We start from the raw sequence: 22,663 nt of genomic DNA, 5'->3' as shown, positions 1-22,663 counted from the left end.
GTTAATTAATATTAAGCCTCACGTTGGGCAAAGTCAGCCTCCCACCACAGATCAAGTGCTTCAATACTTTGTACACCTGCATAACTTGGGGCACGCAGCTAAGACTTTAAATATTCAGTCAGCCTCTATTTCCTTCTTCAGTAAATCCATTTATTTTACGGACCCCTGTGCTGAATTTGTAGTCCACAGGGTGACTGAGGGATGGCACAGGTTGCAGCCACCAAGCAGTGAGGGTTGAAGGCCTATCACGTTCAACCTATTTTGTCAAATACTTAAAAAAGTAAGAGTAATTTATTGGTCAAAATATGACTCTTGCTTGTTCTCTGCTGCTTTCTCTGTTACCCTCTTTGGCTCCCTAAGAGTGAGTGAAGTTGTTAACGAGGGTGATCCAGGATGCTCCTCTAGGGGGCTGCATTTGGAAGACGTAAATTTATCTAGTTCAGAGTTGGTGGTCTGCATCCGTCAATCAAAAGCCAACCAAATGGGGAAAGGTGCCCTTATCCGGTTCACAGCATCAGAACATAAGGTCCCTGTCCTGTTAAAGACACCAGGAAATACATTTACCTTAGGCCCCCTGGTTCGGGTGTATTCCTGATACATTAAGATGGTACCCACCTCGCCCACCATCAGTTCACACGGGTGATGTATAAGGCCATGGCATCCTGTGGCCTCCCGGTCAGAGAATATACTGCTCATTCTTTCAGGATAGGAGCTTCCACAATGGCTGCTCATTGAGGCCTGCCTACTGACAAAATCAAAGACATGGGTCGTTGGAGATTGGATGCTTACAAAGGCTATATTCGCCATAATTTGTAACCAGACTTCATCACTTCTAATCCTGTGTTGTCATTGTTTTATTTTCAGGGGCTATTGGTGCTCATATGTGGATGGTGGGTCACAGCACTGTCCACTGGGCCCAAGTGTGTGCTGTTGACAGTGGCTTGGGGTGCAGTCTGGCAATTGCCTTATAACATCCGAGTTTCCTGGATATTGAGGCATGGAATTGAGGAGATTTCACCCCTCCCATATCCAAGAATCTCCTGATGATCTCTGCTGACTCTCCAGAGAGGAGGCGGCGTGTTCTGCTCTCTACTTATTCTACTCCAGCACCAAGTCAGTCAGTCAGTCAGTCAGTCAGTCAGTCAGTGTGTCAGAGAGAGAGAGACTGAGTGTTAGAGATCGTGTGTATAGATAAGGTTGCTGCTAAGAACAGCTGCAGGCACTCAGTGCAGTGCAGCATTCTTTATGCTTAGAACCCATTTAGCTCTGTGTATAGTTGTATTGTAGACAGAATAAAGAAGATATTCTACAGAGCTGCTCTCCGAGTCGTTTATATACTCTGCTAGACTCTGCTAGACTCTGCTGTGCGACGACTGTCTTCTTGTGGAAGTGAATCCGGTGCTCACAACTCTAAGCTGTGAGTCCATAGCACTTTGACCTGTTCCTGTGCAGAAGGTGAGCTGCTACCCAGCTCACCTAGCCCAGTCGGGGCTGAAGTGTATGAGTCCAGTTGGTGGCACTGCCTCAAGGGCGATGCTGACAGGAATGCGATGGGAAGAGTTTCTGCTGGTCGTGAATGCCGGGATAGCTCACTCGGCCCTCCCAATTGCTTTGATTGTGCAGCTGGGAGAGTATAACTTTGTCTTCAGGAAACGCTTGGACTTGACTTGGAGCAATAAAAGGGACTTTGATGAGTTGACAACAGCATTTCCAAACATAACACTAATTAGGACAAATGCTCCTGTGGCGTTGCAGTTTTTGTCCAGCTGCCACTAACTAGGCCAGGAAACTCATGAACTGAGTGGTGACATGGAAGGTGGAAGAGCTGAAGGGTCGGGAGATTGCATACCCCACCATTATGTTCAGCAAAGAGGCCTTGTTCAATGTTGATGGTGTACATCTTTCCAATTGGGGAAATGATGTTTGGTTGGCCATAGTCCTTGAGGGCATTAGAGGTTGGTTGAGGGTGTGAGGGTATAGGCGGTGAGCCTTACCAGCTTGAATGACATTAGGCATTGGTAAACCTGGTTTGGGGGAGGGGAGGTGTGGCCATCACCTGCCCTCCCATTCTAAAGGGTATTCCATTAAAGGAATCCAGGGGTCGTGGTTCCTGTCTGAAGCCTCCGGTGACCCTGGAGGAGCTCCTAGTTGGTGTGCATCAGCAGGGCTCCCCCTGCTGGTGGATAGCCCTCGTGAGACTTCTTGCAGGCAGGAGTCAGATATAGTTGGTTCAATTCCAAACCCTAAGCCAATACAGCTCACTTTGGCTAGCCAATAAAGTTGTGGCCTAAATTTTGCCCATATATGGTGTCCATCTGTTATTATTCAACATAAGGGGGAAGCCTCGGGGTCTTGGCACACAATTACATTCAGTTGCAAGATAGCATTAGAGTGGGGAATGTTTTTATGTGTGGGCATTATTTATAAACTTTAGTAGGAACAGTTCTGGATCAGGATCTGGAGCAAATATGAAATGCTGTAACTCATTCAAATTAATTTTAAAAATAGGATTCATAGTTAATTATATACACATAAATGCACTTATAATTGTGGGGTTGTATCTATTACAGCTTCTTATTTTGTCCACAAGTGAGCTGATTGGACCACACCACATTCTCTTTGATCCTCTTCAGGAGACATGATGTTCTTTTGGAGATGTCTCTTCAGGGGGATAAAAGGAAGCCTCTTCTCCAGTTTGCTGAAAGCCAGTGTGACTTGAGCTGTGCTGTGATCACAGAACCCTCTCGATTCCAAGATGGCCCCGAAGAATCAGATCCTGCTCCTTGCAATCTCTGCCTTTCTCCTCCTCACATCTGGAGGTAAGGTCCATTGACAAGGGATCGGAGAAGGATTTTCACACAGAAAGCAATTCCTAAGCAAAGACCTGGCAAAGAAGGGAATCTCATTTCAAAAAATGGTGAAGACTGGTTGTTCCACATGCAAAAATGGCAGGACCAATTTAGGCGTCATATTTGTTTGTTGTAGAAAAACATGAGGGGAATTTAGCCAAATATTCAATCCAATCCAGCTGTGTGTAAAAAAATCTCTGCTGAAATTCAGTGGCACAGTACAGGCAAAAGTAAATTATAAGGTAGGTTCCAACAAAGCCAGCTGTTAGTGCAAGGATTTCTGCCTCAGATGCAACCTGTTGCTTGACACTGCTCAGTGCTCATGGCCCATGTCCAAGACCTCTCTCCATTCTGATCACTTCCTCTGGTCACTCAAACCTCTTTGTTCCTTAGTGTTCCTTAACAAGATTCATCTTCTTGTCTGTCAGCATACTTTACCTCACAGATTAAACTTCCCTGTAATGTCTGAACAGGACCTTCCTTCTGTAGTCTAGTGTTCTTCAAACTTGGGTCAGCAGATGTTGTTGGGTGGATAACATCCTCTCATCCTCTCTAGTCAGCTTAGCCAATGGTCAGGGTCCAGGGATAATGGGAGCTTCACTCCAACAACATTTAAGGATCCATAGTTGAAGAACAATGCTCTTGTTCCTTTGTTCCACAGACTTCAGTCAAGATGAGTTTCTACTTCCTCACAAAAGCTAAATTCTATACACAGTGGCATGACAGTGACTCAGCCAGAAGGGAAAGCCCAGGGATAATGAAAATGGGTGACATTTCACCTGGATGACCTCTAGCCTCAAGGTTTCTTTTCTGCTGTATACATGAAGTATTGTAAAAAAAATTGTCAGCTGTTGTTTGGTCCTTTCTTAGCTGAGATTTGGGTTGGCAAGAGATTTGATCATGTACATTTTGTCTTCCCAAGCAGATGCTTTGTTATGTACAAAAGGCAAAACCAATGTTGTAACCAGTGAGGCTAGTGAACGAACTGCCTGTCAAGTGCCGTCTGGACCACATGCCTGCTATACTTTGCAGCAGTTTAGAGGTAAGCTATATTCCGGAGCTCCAACTGCAGATACCCAAACTCTTGGAATTCATCTCCCCAAACTTTCTCTTCTTTTGTTTTAATAAAACAAAGAGGGAATTCTTGCTGCAAAAATACTAGTGTTCTCTCAAAAGATGGTGAGGGGGGAATACAGTCCCAAAAGCCCACTGTTAGGCATCACCTTCTTCCTGCCTATTGAAGCCGCACAGCACAGTCTCAGATCCTCCCCCTTTGGAGGATTTGAGCCTGGGTGGTTGGTTTTTGCACTTTCATGAATGTCTTCCTTGCATGCAGGTAATCTGTTTGCAAAGCAGAAAAACTACACAGGATCCTCCCACATAACTGGTAGCATAAAGACAAGCTAGACTGATCTTGCATGGTGCACGCCTTGGTCCAAAGTACAGCATGTTTGTCTTGGGCCAGGGTTAAAGTCCTCTCTGAGCAGTGGACCCTTTTTGCTTATCTCATCTCTGGAGGAAGGAGAATGCGAGTAGCTTACTCAAGGTGTATCTCATGAGGACATGCAAATTTTAGACATCTTATGTTGGCTGGCTTTAAGGGGGGGGGAACAACCCACCATCCACTTTATTTATTTATTTATTTATTTTTAATTGATTTCTTGACAACAACAAAAAGTGCAAACAAGCAAAACAAATTATGAGAATTTTAAACCATATAGCATCACAGCCTGGAAGACCAAAATACTAAGACACAGTGTGCCTCCAAAGGGACAATAAAATATGAACTCGAACTCATATAAAGATTCCTTTTACAAATAATAAAGAGTATTCGCCATCTGTGAGTTCCATTATTATTGAGAATAAAAGTTCAATATAGCCTTTAATGAGCCAGCCATTTGCATATACTGACGATACAAAGTGATCATGTGAATCAGTACAAGTATAGGAAATAAAATGTATGAAATATATGAAAAAAGTCATTTGAGCTGTGCCTTTAAGATACTTTAGTTTATGAGATACCTATTCAAGAAGGGCAATTTGTGAAAACCTTTCTTTCCTTATTTTCTCTCTGGATCTCGTTCTAGGAGGAACGCTGGCTGCAATACAGCAAGACTGCTGTTACAACTGTAAGCCACCTGTAACAAGTACATTTTGTGATATCAGAAAGGAATTTCCAGAAAAGGACTGGGCATTCAAAATTGACTGCTGTGACGACCATGACTATTGTAATATAATGGAAGATGGGCAATAAACCTAAACATGCATGGACCCTTTCCTTTAGACCGGATTTTCTTTCTCCTAATCATATTTCATAAAGATCCCACAGGTAGAACCTGTGAAACACACTCTTTATGAGACTGCATCTGAAGATGGAGTGAAACCTTCAGTTTCTTGAACAATGTAGTCACCTGGTCATTCAATTTGTAAACTTTGCCAAGGCTCAAGCATTTTTGAAGGGAGATACTTTAGTTTAAAATGAATTATAGTAATTAATATCTAATCCAGAAGTAATTCTAAATAATAATAATAATAATATCCCTCCCTTATTTCTATAAAAGGACTGCCAGGCCCACAGGAGCAGTTTCCCACTCTCTCTCCTGTTGTCAAGAGGACATTCCAACGAGATGCCCCAACAACCCTGATAGAATCATCTGTCTGTTCTGAGCATGCCCAGACCTGTTTTCATGAAGGCCAGATCTCCCTAGCTTTCAGCATGGAGAGAACTTTGAGCATGCTCTGGTAACCAGAGAAGCAACAGGTAGCACAAGGTCAGATGTATGTGATGCAGAAAGTTGCACTGGCAGTAAAACTTGGTTTTGTTACCAAGTGGTGAAAGCTCCTAAATTATTGGTGTATGAACTCAAGAATGGCTGGTGAGAGTCTTGTGGTTCAGCTGGAGCAACTAGCTCAAACCTCTTCACACACTGTGATTCTCAGGTAGACTGAAGGGGAACAATAGGCTTGATTAACATTCCCTCCCAAAGTACGCTAAAGCTGGCAGAAAAGCTTACTGTATGGGCCTGAAAGACCTACATTGGCTCCCAGTATGTTTCCGAGCACAATTCAAAGTGTTGGTGCTGACCTTTAAAGCACTACACGGCCTTGACCTGAAAGAGTGTCTCCATCCCCATCGTTCTGCCCAGACATTGAGGTTCAGCTCCAAGGGTCTTCTGCTGCTTCTTTCACTGCAAAAAATGAGGTTACAGGGAACCAGGCAGAGGGCCTTCTCAGTAGTGGCACCCGCCCTGTGGAATGCCGTCCCATCATATTTCAAGGAAATAAATGACTATCTGACTTTTAGAAGACATCTGAAGGCAGCCCTGATTAGGGAAGTTTTTAATGATTGATGTCTTATTGTGCTTTTAATATTCTGTTGGAAGCCGCCCAGAGTGGCTGGGGAAACTCAGCCAGGTAGGTGGGGTATAAATAAATAAATGATGATGATGATGATTCCCTTCATGCATTAATTAGACATAAACATGTTGGTTATGTGAGGCTGGTTATCCCACAGTTTCCCTGGAGGGTCAGTGAGAGAGTAAGCATGGCAGAGTGTGCTGTATTTGACTCCGCCAGAGCATTTACATAGCACTGGCCTCCTAGCTCCGACTCATCCTCTGAGTAATTTGCAGCATCTCCACTGCTGGAAAGTCAGGTAAACACTTCTCCCGGAAGGCTGCCACCTGCGCATTCTGAGCTCCCAAAGAGGAATAGAACTGTGAGGTGGGCATGAACCTTTTCAAAGAATTCTGAACATCCTGGTGAAGAATGATGGAGACATGTCAAGGAAAATATCTAGACTGGTGTACAGATGGTCAGTGAAGTGAGGAAGCGAGGATTGGTTATACACTGAATTAAAAAGCACATCTCCACAGAACTGAGAGATTGCCAAGCCAATTTCTGGATTCTAAGCCTTCATCTCTCGCTGCTTATAACCACATTGTAACAGGAGGCTGGGTGCTGAATGTGGTCCTCTCTATGTGGCCTCCCAGATTCTTCTTGGCCAGTCCTTCTCACCAGGCCATGCCACCATCTCACCTGTCTTTGCTCTGCATCCTCTCTCAGTCCGTTTCCCCATTTGGAATGTGTCCTACAGCTCTGGTCATGCTTCTTCCTCCCAGGAGAGAGGAATGAGAAATATAGCCTTGTGTAGACTACACCCACTGGTCTGGCCCTGCCCATATAAAAGATTATATGGTCCTAGCCTGTAAGTTCAACACATAAAAGCAAGTAGAGCCTATCTTCACATTCCCTCTCTCATTCATTCAGCACAATTTTAGGTTTGGGGAATGGTGGTTTGCACAGTTAGATTAATGTTACAAAGAAGTTTTATAGACTGATTTGAGGGGGGTTTTAATAATAAAGTGGCATATAGGTTGTATGAAATTAACTAAAAATAAGCACAGACCTGTGAGGTTTGTGCCTAGGGGTGGGGGAGAAACTTGATTCAGTTTGCATTTAAAGGTGAATATGCCAAATTTACACTTTGGGAAATAATACGCAACCAGATTTAGAGTCCTCCTTCAAAATTCACTCATCTCTGAATTTTGCAATACAAGTAAAGTGCACAAAAATGTATCAACATAGGCATGCTCTCCAACATGCTGAGTCCTAAAATTAGGACACACATCTGCCCAGCTGTGCTCCCATGTGAGTCATGCGACCACACAAGATCGTGGCAATGGAAAAAGTGGGTTTTTAGAGGCAAGATCTTGGTGTGAAATCGAGGTGCCCAAAATAGCTAGCATGCTCTCATGCAAAGAAAGGGATGCCCTGCTTGTGGAATATGCTTGGGTATAGTATGTTTTACAAATATGTTTATATTAGGAGAAAAATCATATTACGATGTCGATGAATTTTCATGAGGACTTCCATTTTCAACAAAAAAAAAGTGTCAACTAATTTGAAGATGTGAAGAATGGATTAGGAAAATGAGAAACTGAGAGAAATCAAAATCGGCAGAGTCAGCCATTACTGATTTTGCCACTTATTTTCCAGGTTTTCATCTGCAACCTTATGGGCGGGGGGGGGGGGGGGGAATAAAAATAAAACCAAGACACCAGAATAACATAGTAGCTTTCATTCTTATCAGTTCACGGAATTACAGAGATAGCCACAACTTTGACTTGATCTTCTTGAGAAAGGAAATGGTGAAGGGCAGCCAAAGATGTAAGAATATATATATGCTGGTCTATGTTGAAGTACTTCAGGTGACTTTAAGACTTCTCTATATATCTTTATTGCACAAGTCACTGTCACTGCAACATTTTAGGATGACTTTGGTGTCCTCAAAGCTTCCTTCAGCATTGCAGTCTTCATTTCTCCAGCATCCACGTACAATGGAATATAGGTTTCCACCTAAGGAGGGGGGCATGGAAAAAGAGTGAGCCGTGCTATTTTTACCATAATAATTAATTATTCCTATTATATGTCTAGTCACCATATACACCTGCACTGGGCTACTAATTGTCAGGGACTGGGCAGAGGAGGAATGGTTACTGATTAGGCATTGGTAAACCTGGTACCGGCGACCCAGGGGGGGTTGATGGGCATCAGCAGGGCTCCCCCTGCTGATGGTTAACCGTTGTGAGACTTCCTGCAGGCAGACAGGAGTCAGATATAGTTGGTTCAATTCCATTCCCTAAGCCAATATTGCTCACATTGGCTAACCAATAAAGCTGTGGCCTAAATTTTGCCCATATATAGTGTCCATCTGTCATTATTCAACATAAGGGGGAAGCCTCGGGGTCTTGGCATGCAATTACATTCAGTCGCAAGATAGCATTGGAGTGGGGAATGTTTTTATGTGTGGGCATTATTTATAAACTTTAGTGGGAACAGTTCTGGATCAGGATCTGGAGCAAATATGAAATGCTGTAACTCATTCAAATTAATTTTAAAAATAGGATTCATCGTTAATTATATACGCGTAAATGCACTTATAATTGTGGGGTTGTATCTGTTACAGCTTCTTATTTTGTCCACAAGTGGGCTGATAGGACCACACTGCAGTCTCTTTGATCCTCTTCAGGGGACATGATGTTCTCTTGGATTCTTTTGGAGATGTCTCTTCATGGGGATAAAAGGAAGCCTCTTCTCCAGTTTGCTGAAAGCCAATGTGACTTGAGATGTGCTGTGACCACAGAACCCTCTCGATTCCAAGATGGCCCCGAAGAATCAGATCCTGCTCCTTGCAATCTCTGCCTTTCTCCTCCTCACATCTGGAGGTAAGGTCCATTGACAAGGGATCGGAGAAGGATTTTCTTTTCTTTTTTTGTAAACTAATAAATCTTTAATAATTTTTTTTAAAAAACCCACCACATAAAATCACAATATAAGATAAGTCATCAAAATAAAAAACAAGAACAAACCTATAATTTCCCCCTGACACATTTTAAAAGGGCATTGCATGTCAGTCAGTGAAAGGCCTGTTTAAAGGAGGACCATTTTTGCCTGTTGGGAATTACATTTTTCTTTTGCCAATAAATTTTTATTAGTTTTCCATACAATTATACATTTTTAACCAAATTTTAACAAATCATCTCTTTTTGAACTTCCTTCAGCGTCTCTGACAATCATCAATATTTATATCCTTAATACGCATTCCCTTCATACGTATTGCCATTAAACTTCCCTTCTCCTTTTATTTCATATTAACAATACTTCTTTGTTTTTACAGTGCCTCCTGAAATCCCACAACGTTGTTTTCACATCACACACATTTTTCAGATAATCTACAAACTTTCCCCAGTCTTTGATGAACTTTTGGTCTCTGATGTATCTAATTTTCCCAGTCAGATTGTCCAATTCCACATAGTCTGTCAGTTTCATTCTTCTATCGTCGATATTTCCTCTTGTTTCCATTTCTGGGCCAACAAGATTCTAGCTGCCCTAACTGCATATTGAAAGAGTTTACAGTCTTTTCTTCTTATTTCCTTTCCTGTGATCCCTAAAAGAAAAGCCTCTGGTTTTTTTTTACAAAAGTATATCTTAACATCTTTTTCATTTCATTATAAATCATTTCCCAAAAACTTTTCACTTTCTTACATTCCCACCACATATGGAAGAATGTTCCTTCTTTTCCTTTACATTTCCAACATTTGTTACACGTCTTATACATCTTTGCTAGTTTTACTGGTGTAATCTACCATCTATAAAACATTTTCATAACATTTTCTTTCAATACCATACATGCAGTAAATTTTACATTCTCTTTCCACAGTTTTTCCCAATCATCAAATTGTATGTTATATCCAAAATCTTTGGCCCATTGTATCATTACCGATTTAACCTCTTCATCTTTCGTATGCCATTCCAATAATATCTTATACATTTTTGACAAAGTTTTACATTCATTGTTTATTATATCTGTTTGGAACTTAGAATCTTTTTCTACATAACCACTTTCTTTTAGATCTTTTTTAAACATTTCGTTTACCTGGAAATAATGCAACCAATCATATACATGATCTTTAACTTATTCATATGGTTTTAGTTTCCATTTTCCTCCTTCTTTAATTACCAATTCTCCATATGTGATCCATTTACCTCTCATATTATTATTTTTTTACACTCATAACCTCCAATGGAGATAGCCAATGTGGAACTTTTGGTTCCAGTAAATTTTTATATCTTTCCCATATTTCAATTAGCGAACTCCTGAAAATGTGGTTTCCAAAACCTTTATGGACTTTCTTCTTATCACACCATAGATACGCGCGCCAACCAAATCTGTTATCAAAACCTTCAAGATCTAGTAACTCCTTATTTTCTAATTTTATCCATTCCTTTAGCCAACATAGGCATGCTGCTTCATAATATAATTTCATATCTGGTAGGGCGAAGCCTCCTCTTTCTTTTACATCTGTCAATAACTTATATTTTATTCTTGGCTTCTTCCCCTGCCAGATATACCTTAAAATCACTCTTTGCCATTCTTTAAAAATTCCTATCCCCTTTATAATGGGCATAGTCTGAAATAAGAATAACATCTTTGGCAGTACGCTCATCTTTATTGTAGAAATTCTACCCCAAAAAGATAGTATCATTCTACCCCACACCTCCAGATCATTCCTTATTCCCTTCCAAACCGGAATATAATTATTTTGATACAAATCAATATTTGTGGGAGATAACAAATTCCCAGATATTTTGCCTTTTTCACCACCTCTATCTCCGTCTGTTGCTGCATTGTTTCAATCTTACTTTGTTTCATATTTTTTGCAATCATTTTAGTCTTTTTCTTATTCAGTCTAAATCCGGCTACCCTCCCAACTTCTTCAATCTCATCCAATACCTCTTTTACACTTTCTATTGGTTCTTCGATTGTTATTACCAAATCATCGGCAAAGGCTTTAACTTTATACTCATTCTGACCTACTGTCACCCCTTTTATTTGTTTATTTTGTCTAATTGCATTTAAAAAGTCCTCCAGAACCGTTATAAATAACAATGACGAGAGCGGGCGACCTTGTCTTCTTCCTTTAGATATTTTTATATCTTCTGTAATTACGCTATTAACTATCAATTTTGCTCTCTTTTCTGTATAGATTGCCTTAATACCATTTAGAAACTCTTTTCACACAGGATTTTCACACAGAAAGCAATTTCCAAGCGAAGACCTGGCAAAGAAAGGAATCTCATTGCAAAAAATGGAGAAGACTGGTTGTTCCACACATAAAAATGGCAGGGCCAATTTAGGAGTCATATTTGTTTGTTGTAGAAAAACATGAGGGAAATTTAGCGAAATATTCAATCCAATCCAGCTGTGTGTAAAAAAATCTCTGCTGAAATTCAGTGGCACAGTACAGGCAAAAGTAAATCATAAGGTAGGTTCCAACAAAGTCATCTGTTAGTGCAAGGATTTCTGTCCCAGGTGAAACCTGTTGCTTGACACTGCTCAGTGCTCATGGCCCATGTCCAAGACCTCTCTCCATTCTGATCACTTCCTCTGGTCACTCAACCTCTTTGTTCCTTAGTGTTCCTTAACAGCATTCATCTTCTTGTCTGTCAGCACACTTAAACTCACAGCTTAAACTTCCCTGTTATGTCTGAACAGGACCTTCCTTCTGTAGTCTAGTGTTCTTCAAACTTGGGTCAGCAGATGTTGTTGGGTGGATAACATCCTCTCAATCTCCCTAGTCAGCTTAGCCAAGGGCCAGGGTCCAGAGATGATGGGAGCTGCACTCCAACAACATTTAAGGATCCATAGTTGAAGAACAATGCTCTTGTTCCTTTGATCCACAGACTTCAGTCAAGATGAGTTTCTACTTCCTCACAAAAGCTAAATTCTTTACGCAGTGGCATGACAGTGACTCAGCCAGAAGGGAAAGCCCAGGGATGATGAAAATGGGTGACATTTCACCTGGATTACCTCTAGCCTCAGGGTTTCTTTTCTGCTGTATACATGAAGTATTGTAACAAAATTTGTCAGCTAAGGTTGTTTGGTCCTTTCTTAGCTGAGATTTGGGTTGGCAAGAGATTTGATCATGTACATTTTGTCTTCCCAAGCAGATGCTTTGTTATGTATGAAAGGCAAAACCAATGTTGTAACCAGTGTGGCTAGTGAACGAACTGTCTGTAAAGTGCCGTCTGGACCACATGCCTGCTATCTTGTGCAGGAGTTTAGAGGTAAGCTATATGCCGGAGCTCCAACTGCATATACCCAAACTGTTGGAACTCATCTCCCCAAACTTTCTCTTTTTTTTGTTTTAATAAAACAAAGAGGGAATTCTTGCTGCAAAAATACTAGTGTTCTATCAAAAGAGGGTGAGGGGGGGATACAGTCCCAGAAGCCCACTGTTTGGCCTCTCCTTTTTCCTGCCTATTGAAGCCGCACAGCACAGTCTCAGATCCTCCCACTTTGGAGGATTTGAGCCTGGGTGGTTGGTTTTTGCACTTTCATGAATGTCTTCCTTGCACGCAGGGAATCAGGCATTGGAATAATGTGTTGTGGTGTGTCGAAGTGCTAGGTGTGGCCATCACCTATGCCTTCAATTTTTAGGGGTATTCCGTTAAAGGAATCTGGCGGTCGTGTATTCTGTCCGATGCCTGCTTGGCGGGAGGCCATGGCACGACCCTCGGTGACAGCAGGGGTGAGCCTATAGTTGGATTAGCATCAGTAGGCTCCACCTACTGGTGAATAAACCCATCTGTTTTGTGATCCAATGCCTAAGCCAATACCTTTTCACTGCTGTAATCAATAAAGTTGTGGCCTTTCCTAGCCCATTAACCTTATATTATGTGTCCTCGTGTCTTCATTTCACTTTGCGGGGGTCGGGTCCTCGAACCACAAAGACTCTCCTCCCTGAAAGAGAGGGGAGTGGTTGTGGGCGGGAGCCCGAGCACCGCCCTAGCAGGGGGCGTTTGCCCCCTGCCTCCAGCTCACCTGGCTGGCGCTCACAACCCCACCGGTGGCCATCCAACCAGGTGCCATGGAGGGGGCGTGCTCAGCAGCCTTTTGCTGCAGCGCCAGCCTCTCCCTGGCCTCATTCCTCCTCGTCGTCATTCCGTGCAAGTCACCCACCCTCCACTCCCTTCAAGTTAGGGCTTAGGTCATTGGCCTTGCTATGGACCTTAGGTTGGTCACCCTGGTTGGCCAGGGGGCCTGGTAGGAGTTTTTCCATTTGGCATTAGGCTTTTTGGTTTTTTCGCATACCTCGTAGCAATCGTCACAACTTTTGTGGTATTGGTGGGTAGGTTAGGCATTGGAATAATGTGTTGTGGTGTGTCAAAGTGCTAGGTGTGGCCATCGCCTATGTCTTCAATTTTTATGGGTATTCCGTTAAAGGAATCTAGCGGTCATGTATTCTGTCTGATGCCTGCTTGGTGGGAGGCCATGGCACGACCCTCGGTGACAGCAGGGGTGAGCCTATAGTTGGATTAGCATCAACAGGCTCCACCTACTGGTGAATAAACCCATCTGTTTTGTGATCCAATGCCTAAGCCAATACCTTTTCACTGCTGTAATCAATAAAGTTGTGGCCTTTCCTAGCCCATTAACCCTATATCACGTGTCCTTGTGTCTTCATTTCACTTTGCGGGGGTCGGGTCCTCGAACCACAACTGGTAGCATAAAGACAAGCTAGACTGATCTTGCATGGTGTACGCCTTGGTCCAAAGTACAGCATGTTTGTCTTGGGCCAGGGTTAAAGTCCTCTCTGAGCAGTGGACCCTTTTCCCCTTATCTCATCTCTGGAGGAAGGAGAATGCGAGTAGCTTACTCAAGGTGTATCTCATGAGGACTTGCAAATTTTAGACATCTTATGTTGGCTGGTTTTAAGAGGGGGGGAAACAACCCACCATCCACTTTATGTATTTATTTATTTATTTATTTTTAATTGATTTCTTGACAACAACAAAAAGTGCAAACAAGCAAAACAAATTATCTGAATTTTAAACTCTATAGCATGACAGCCTGGAAGACCAAAATACAAAGATACAGTGTGCCTCCAAAGGGACAATAAAATATAAACTCGAACTCATATAAAGATTCCTTTTACAAATAATAAAGAGTATTCGCCATCTGTGAGTTCCATTATTATTGAGAATAAAAGTTCAATATAGCCTTAAATGAGCCAGCCATTTGCGTATACTGATGACACAAAGTGCTCGTGTGCCTCAGTACAAGTATAGGAAGTATGAAATTTATGAAATATATGAAAAAAATCATTTGAGGTGTGCCTTTAAGATACTTTAGTTTATGAGATACCTATTCAAGAAGGGCAATTTGTCAAACCCTTTCTTTCCTTATTTTCTCTCTGGATCTCGTTCTAGGAGGAACGCTCGCTGCAATACAGCAAGACTGCTGTTTCAACTGTAAGCCACCTGTAACTAGTACATTTTGTGATATCAAAAAGGAATATCCAGAAAAGAAGGTGGCCTTCAAAATTAAATGCTGTGACGACCGTAACTATTGTAATGTAATTGGAAATGGGGAATAAACCTAAACATGCATGGACCCTTTCCTTTCGACCGCTTTTTCTTTCTCCCAATCAGATTTCATAAAGATCCCACAGGTAGAACTTGTGAAACACACTCTTTGTGAGACTGCATCTGAAGATGGAGTGAAACCTTCAGTTTCTTGAACAATGTAGTCACCTGGTCATTCAATTTGTAAACCTTGCTAAGGCTCAAGCATTTTTGAAGGGAGATACTTTAGTTTAAAATGAATTATAGTAATTAATATCTAATCCAGAAGTAATTCTAAATAATAATAATAATAATAATAATAATAATAATAATAATAATAATAATATCCCTCCCATGTTTCTATAAAACGACTGCCAGCCCCACTTGAGCAGTTCCCCATTCTCTCTCCTGTTGTCAAGAGGACATTCCAAGGAGATGCCCCAACAACCCTGATAGAATCATCTGTCTGTTCTGAGCATGCCCAGACCTGTTTTCATGAAGGCCAGATCTCCCTAGCTGTCAGCATGCAGAGAACTTTGAGCATGCTCTGGTAACCAGAGAAGCAACAGGTAGCACAAGGTCAGATGTATGTGATGCAGAAAGTTGCACTGGCAGTAAAACTTGGTTTTGTTACCAAGTGGTGAAAGCTCCTAAATTATTGGTGTATGAACTCAAGAATGGCTGGTGAGAGTCTTGTGGTTCAGCTGGAGCAACCAGCTCAAACCTCTTCACACGCTGTGATTCTCAGGTAGACTGAAGGGGAACAATAGGCTTGATTAACATTCCCTGCCAAATTAAGCTAAACCTGGCAGAACAGCTTACTGTATGGTTTTAAGGGGGGGAAACAACCCACCATATACTTTATTTATTTCTGTATTGGCTCCCAGTATGTTTCCGAGCACAATTCAAAGTGTTGGTGTTGACCTTTAAATCACTACACGGCCTTGACCTGAAAGAGTGTCTCCATCCCCATCGTTCTGCCCAGACATTGAGGTTCAGCTCCAAGGGCCTTCTGCTGCTTCTTTCACTGCAAAAAGTGAGGTTACAGGGAACCAGACAGAAGGCCTTCTTAGTAATGGTGCCTGCCCTGTGGAACGCCCTCTCTTCCAATGTCAAGGAAATAAACAGCTATCTGACTTTTAGAAGACATCTGAAGGCAGCCCTTTTTAGGGAAGTTTTTAAGGATAGATGTTTTATTGTGTTTTTAATATTCTGTTGGGAGCCGCCCAGAGTGGCTGGGGAAACTCAGCCAGGAGGGTGGGGTATAAATAAATTATTATTATGATGATGCCCTTCATGCATCAATTAGACATAAGCATGTTGGTTATGTGAGACTGGTTATCCCACAGTTTCCCTGGAGGGTCAGTGAGAGAGTAAGCATGGCAGAGTGTGCTGTATTTGACTCCGCCAGAGCATTTACATAGCACTGGCCTCCTAGCTCCGACTCATCCTCTGAGTAATTTGCAGCATCTCCACTGCTGGAAAGTCAGGTAAACACTTCTCCCTCCGGAAGGCTGCCACCTGCGCATTCTGAGCCCCCAAAGAGCAATAGAACTGTGAGGTGGGCATGAACCTTTTCAAAGAATTCTGAACATCCTGGTGAAGAATGATGGAGACATGTCAGGGAAAACATCTAGACTGATTTACAGATGGTCAGTGAAGTGAGGAAGCGAGGATTGGTTATACACTGAATTAAAAAGCACATCTCCACAGAACTGAGAGATTGCCAAGCCAATTTCTGGATTCTAAGCCTTCATCTCTCGCTGCTTATAGCCACGTTGTAGCAGGAGGCTGGGTGCTGAATGTGGTCCTCTCTATGTGGCCTCCCAGATACTTCTTGGCCAGTCCTTCTCACCAGGCCATGCCACCATCTCACCTGTCTTTGCTCTGCATCCTCTCTCAGTCCGTTTCCCCATTTGGAATGTGTCCTACAGCTCTGGTCATGCTTCTTCCTCCCAGGAGAGAGGAATGAGAAATATAGCCTTGTGTAGACTAGACCCCCTGGTCTGGCCCTGCCCACATAAAAGATTATATGGTCCTAGCCTGTAAGTTCAACACATAAAAGCAAGTAGAGCCTATCTTCACATTCCCTCTCTCATTCATTCAGCACAATTTTAGGTTTGGGAAATGGTGGTTTGTTGGTTTGCACAGTTAGATTAATGTTACAAAGAAGTTTTATAGACTGATTTGAGGGGGGTTTAAATAATAAAGTGGCATATAGGTTGTATGAAATTAACTAAAAATGAGCACACACCTGTGAGGTTTGTGCCTATGGGTGGGGGAGAAGCATGATTCAGTTTGCATTTAAAGGTGAATATGCCAAATTTACACTTTGGGAAATATTACGCAACCAGATTCAGAGTCCTCCTTCAAAATTCACTCATCTCTGAATTTTGCAATACAAGTAAAGTGCACAAAAATGTATCAACATAGGCATGCTCTCCAACATGCTGAGTCCTAAAATTAGGACACATATCTGCCCAGCCATACTCCAATGTGAGTCATGCGACCACATAAGATCATGGCAATGGAAAAAGTGGGTTTTTTAGAGGCAAGATCTTGGTGTGAAATCGAGGTGCCCGAAATAGCTAGCATGCTCTCATGCAAAGAAAGGAATGCCCTGCTTGTGGAATATGCTTGGGTATAGTATGTTTTACAAATATGTTTATATTAGGAGAAAAATCATATTACGATGTTGATGAATTTTCATGAGGACTTCCTTTTTGAACAAAAAAAAATGTCAACTAATTTGAAGATGTGAAGAATGGATTAGGAAAATGAGAAACTGAGAGAAATCAAAATCGGCAGAGTCAGCCATTACTGATTTTGCCACTTATTTTCCAGGTTTTCATCTGCAACCTTATGGGAAGGGGGGGGAATAAAAATAAAACCAAGACACCAGAATAACATAGTAGCTTTCATTCTTATCAGTTCACGGAATTACAGAGATAGCCACAACTTTGACTTGATCTTCTTGAGAAAGGAAATGGTGAAGGGCAGCCAAAGAATACATATATGCTGGTCTATGTTGAAGTACTTCAGGTGACTTTAAGACTTCTCTATATATCTTTATTGCACAAGTCACTGTCACTACAACATTTTAGGATGACTTTGGTGTCCTCAAAGCTTCCTTCAGCATTGCAGTCTTCATTTCTTCAGCATCCACGTACAATGGAATATAGGTTTCCACCTAAGGAGGGAGGCATGGAAAAAGAGTGAGCCGTGCTATTTTTACCATAATAATTAATTATTCCTATTATATGTCTAGTCACCATATACACCTGCACTGGGCTACTAATTGTCAGGGACTGGGCAGAGGAGGAATGGTTACTGATTAGGCATTGGTAAACCTGGTATTGGCGACCCAGGGGGGGTTGATGGGCATCAGCAGGGCTCCCCCTGCTGATGGTTAACCGTTGTGAGACTTCCTGCATGCAGACAGGAGTCAGATATAGTTGGTTCAATTCCATTCCCTAAGCCAATATTGCTCACATTGGCTAACCAATAAAGTTGTGGCCTAAATTTTGCCCATATATGGTGTCCATCTGTCATTATTCAACATAAGAGGGAAGCCTCGGGGTCTTGGCATGCAATTACATTCAGCCACAAGATAGCATTGAAGTGGGGAATGTTTTTATGTGTGGGCATTATTTATAAACTTTAGTAGGAACAGTTCTGGATCAGGATCTGGAGCAAATATGAAATGCTGTAACTCATTCAAATTAATTTTAAAAATAGGATTCATAGTTAATTATATACGTGTAAATGCACTTATAATTGTGGGGCTGTATCTGTTACAGCTTCTTATTTTGTCCACAAGTGGGCAGATAGGACCACACTGCAGTCTCTTTGATCCTCTTCAGGGGATATCATGTTCTCTTGGATTCTTTTGGAGATGTCTCTTCATGGGGATAAAAGGAAGCCTCTTCTCCAGTTTGCTGAAAGCCAGTGTGACTTGAGCTGTGCTGTGACCACAGAACCCTCTCGATTCCAAGATGGCGCCAAAGAATAAGATCCTGCTCCTTGCCATCTCTGCCTTTCTCCTCTTCACATCTGGAGGTAAGGTCCATTGACAAGGGATCAGAGAAGGGTTTTCACACAGAAAGCAATTCCTAAGGGAAGACCTGGCAAAGAAAGGAATCTCATTTCAAAAAATGGAGAAGATTGGGTTGTTCCACACGCAAAAATGGCAGGGCCGATTTAGGCCTCATATTTGTTTGTTGTAGAAAAACATGAGGGGAATTTAGCCAAATATTCAATCCAATCCAGCTGTGTGTAAAAAATTATCTGCTGGAATTCAGTGTCTATATATGTATGCAGAACGCTGGCACAGTACAGGCAAAAGATAGGAGTTCATTAAATCGTAAGGTAGGTTCCAACTGAGGATGTTTCACCCCTCCCATTGCTAGAATCTGCTGACAATGTTTCAGAAAGGAGGGGGCGAATTTTGCTCATCGCTTCTTCCGCTCCATCCTGTGGGAGTCTGAGTGTTATCTGTATAAGGTGACTGTTCAAGCAGCTGTAACACTCAGGCAGTCCAGCGTCTCCAATTAGTTTTTAGTTCGTTTATGCAGTAGCTGTAGAGAATAAAAGAAGTTATACTTCAGAGCTGTCGTTCGTGTGGTTCAGCTCTGCTGTGCTCTGTTGACTTTTGGAACTGAGTTTGGTGCTCACAGCTCTAAGTTGTGAGTCCACAGCACTTAGACCTGCTCCCTGCAGTGAAAGGTCTCTGGGAGTGCTTTCCCAGCTCACCTGGCCCAGTCAGGGCTGAAGAGGTTGAGCCCAGTTGTTGGCACTGGCTCAAAGGCGAAGCTGACACCAACAAAGTCATCTGTTAGTGCAAGGATTTCTGCCTCAGATGCAACCTGTTGCTTGACACTGCTCAGTGCTCATGGCCCATGTCCAAGACCTCTCTCCATTCTGATTACTTCCTCTGGTCACTCAACCTATTTGTTCCTTAGTGTTCCTTAACAACATTCATCTTCTTGTCTGTCAGCCCACTCAACCTCACAGCTTAAACTTCCCTGTTATGTCTGAACAGGTCCTTTCTTCTCTAGTCAAGTGTTCTTCAAACTTGGGTCAGCAGATGTTGTTGGGTGGATAACATCCTCTCAATCTCCCTAGTCAGCTTAGCCAAGGGTCAGGGTCCAGAGATGATGGGAGCTGCACTCCAACAACATTTAAGGATCCATAGTTGAAGAACAATGCTCTTGTTCCTTTGATTCACAGACTTCAGTCAAGATGAGTTTCTAGTGAGAGCCAGTGTGGTGTAGTGGTTAAGAGCAGTAGTCTTGTAATCTGGGGAACCGGGTTCGATTCCCCGCTCCTCCACATGCAGCTGCTGGGTGACCTTGGGCCAGTCACACTTCTTTGAAGTCTCTCAGCCCCACTCACCTCACAGAGTGTATGTTGTGGGGGAGGAAGGGAAAGGGGAATGTTAGCCGCTTTGAGACTCCTTAAAGGGAGTGAAAGGCGGGATATCAAATCCAAACTCTTCTTTTTCTACTACTACTTCCTCACAAAAGCTAAATTCCTTACGCAGTGGCATGACAGTGACTCAGCCAGAAGGGAAAGCCCAGGGATGATGAAAATGGGTGACATTTCACCTGGATGACCCCTGGCCTCAGGGTTTCTTTTCTGCTGTATACATGAAGTATTGCAACAAAATTTGTCAGCTAATGTTGTTTGGTCCTTTCTTAGCTGAGATTTGGGTTGGCAAGAGATTTGATCATGTACATTTTCTCTTCCCAAGCAGATGCTTTGTTATGTACGAAAGGCAAAACCAATGTTGTAACCAGTGAGGCTAGTGAACGAACTGCCTGTCAAGTGCCGTCTGGACCACATGCCTGCATTACTCTGCAAGAGTTTAGAGGTAAGCTATATGCCGGAGCTCCAACTGCATATACCCAAACTGTTGGAACTCATCTCCCCAAACTTTCTCCTCTTTTGTTTTTATAAAACAAAGAGGGAATTCTTGCTGCAAAAATACTAGTGTTCTCTCAAAAGAGGGTGAGGGGGGAATACAGTCCCAGAAGCCCACTGTTAGGCATCTCCTTTTTCCTGCCTATTGAAGCCGCACAGCACTGTCTCAGATCCTCCCACTTTGGAGGATTTGAGCCTGGGTGGTTGGTTTTTGCACTTTCATGAATGTCTTCCTTGCACGCAGGGAATCTTTTCGCAAAGCAGCAGAACTGCACAGGATCCTCCCACATAAAGACAAGCTAGATTGATCCTGCAAGGTGCACGCCTTGGTCCAAAGTAGAGCATGTTGGTCTTGGGCCAGGGTTAAAGTCCTCTCTGAGCAGTGGACCCTTTTCCCCTTATCTCATCTCTGGAGGAAGGAGAATGCGAGTAGCTTACTCAAGGTGTATCTCATGAGGAGTCAGATATAGTTGGTTCAATTCCAGTCCCTAAGCCAATATTGCTCACATTGGCTAACCAATAAAGTTGTGGCCTAAATTTTGCCCATATATGGTGTCCATCTGTTTGTTTGTTTGTTTGTTTGTTTGTTTGTTTATTATTGATTTCTTGACAACAACAAAAAGTGCAAACAAGCAAAACAAATTATCAGAATTTTAAACCATATAGCATCACAGCATGGAAGACCAAAATACAAAGATACAGTGTGCCTCCAAAGGGACAATAAAATATGAACTCATATAAAGATTCCTTTTACAAATAATAAAGAGTATTCACCATCTGTGAGTTCCATTATTACTGAGAATAAAGGTTCAATATAGCCTTAAATGAACCAGCCATTTGCATATACTGACGACACAAAGTGATCATGTGAATCAGTACAAGTACTGTATAGGAAATAAAATGTATGAAATATATGAAAAAAGTCATTTGAGCTGTGCCTTTAAGATACTTTAGTTTATGAGATTCCTATTCAAGAAGGGCAATTTGTCAAACCCTTTCTTTCCTTATTTTCTCTCTGGATCTCGTTCTAGGAGGAACGCTGACTGTAATACACCAAGACTGCTGTTTCAACTGTAAGCCACCTGTAACTAGTACATTTTGTGGTGTCGAAGACGAATATCCAGAAAAGAAGGTGGCCTTCAAAATTAACTGCTGTGATGACCATGACTATTGTAATATAATTGGAGATGGGGAATAAACCTAAACATGCATGGATCCTTTCCTCTCGACCGCTTTTTCTTTCTCCCAATCAGATTTCATAATGATCCCACAGGTAGAACTTGTGAAACACACTCTTTGTGAGACTGCATCTGAAGATGGAGCGAAACCTTCAGTTTCTTGAACAATGTAGTCACTTGGTCATTCAGTTTGTAAACTTTGCTAAGGCTCAAGCATTTTTGAAGGGAGATACTTTAGTTTAAAATGAATCATAGTAATTAATATCTAATCCTGAAGTAATTAATAATAATAATAATAATAATAATAATAATAATAATAATATCCCTCCCATGTTTCTATAAAACAACTGCCAGCCCCACTTGAGCAGTTTCCCATTCTCTCTCCTGTTGTCAAGAAGACATTCCAAGGAGATGCCCCAACAACCCTGATAGAATCATCTGTCTGTTCTGAGCATGCCCAGACCTGTTTTCATGAAAGCCAGATCTCCCTAGCTTTCAGCATGGAGAGAACTTTGTGCATGCTCTGGTAACCAGAGAAGCAACAGGTAGCACAAGGTCAGATGTATGTGATGCAGAAAGTTGCACTGGCAGTAAAACTTGGTTTTGTTACCAAGTGGTGAAAGCTCCTAAAGTATTGGTATATGAACTCAAGAATGGCTGGTGAAAGTCTTGTGGTTCAACTGGAGCAACCAGCTCAAACCTCTTCACATGCTGTGATTCTCAGGTAGACTGAAGGGGAACAATAAGCTTGATTAACATTCCCTCCCAAAGTAAGCTAAACCTGGCAGAACAGCTTACTGTATG

At 42.1% G+C, this 22,663-nt stretch overlaps 2 protein-coding genes across 7 annotated transcripts; both read left to right on the top strand.

Annotated features, from left to right (window-relative positions):
- Window positions 1-2,664: 2,664 nt before the first annotated feature.
- LOC310841198 (uncharacterized protein) lies at window positions 2,665-14,808 on the top strand. 5 transcript variants are annotated; one of them, XR_014562395.1, is made up of 3 exons: window positions 2,665-2,819; window positions 3,775-3,891; window positions 14,625-14,808. XR_014562395.1 is itself a non-coding variant. In XM_083731782.1 (3 exons), the coding sequence occupies exons 1-3, from the start codon at window positions 9,013-9,015 to the stop codon at window positions 14,789-14,791; spliced, it is 351 nt and encodes a 116-aa protein (XP_083587908.1). In that variant the 5' UTR covers window positions 8,875-9,012; the 3' UTR covers window positions 14,792-14,808. The 5 variants fall into 5 exon arrangements, 2 of the variants coding, with proteins under 2 accessions (XP_083587908.1, XP_083587909.1); XR_014562396.1 differs by lacking the exon at window positions 14,625-14,808 and adding an exon at window positions 4,937-5,120; XR_014562397.1 differs by lacking the exon at window positions 14,625-14,808 and adding an exon at window positions 4,937-5,120 and having other exon boundaries at window positions 3,772-3,891.
- A 3,880-nt stretch (window positions 14,809-18,688) lies between these two features.
- On the top strand, window positions 18,689-21,896 carry LOC310841197 (uncharacterized protein). Of its 2 annotated transcripts, none has more exons than XM_083731781.1 (3): window positions 18,689-18,818; window positions 20,515-20,631; window positions 21,713-21,896. In XM_083731781.1, the coding sequence occupies exons 1-3, from the start codon at window positions 18,755-18,757 to the stop codon at window positions 21,877-21,879; spliced, it is 348 nt and encodes a 115-aa protein (XP_083587907.1). In that variant the 5' UTR covers window positions 18,689-18,754; the 3' UTR covers window positions 21,880-21,896. The 2 variants fall into 2 exon arrangements, with proteins under 2 accessions (XP_083587907.1, XP_083587906.1); XM_083731780.1 differs by having other exon boundaries at window positions 18,690-18,818; window positions 20,512-20,631.
- The last annotated feature ends 767 nt before the right edge of the window (window positions 21,897-22,663 follow it).

This window comes from Podarcis gaigeae (assembly GCF_964106915.1).
Source record: "Podarcis gaigeae genome assembly, chromosome: 3".
Lineage (NCBI taxonomy): Eukaryota > Metazoa > Chordata > Lepidosauria > Squamata > Lacertidae > Podarcis > Podarcis gaigeae.
Note: the sequence above shows the minus strand (reverse complement) of the source record. Positions and strands in the feature narration are given on the sequence as shown.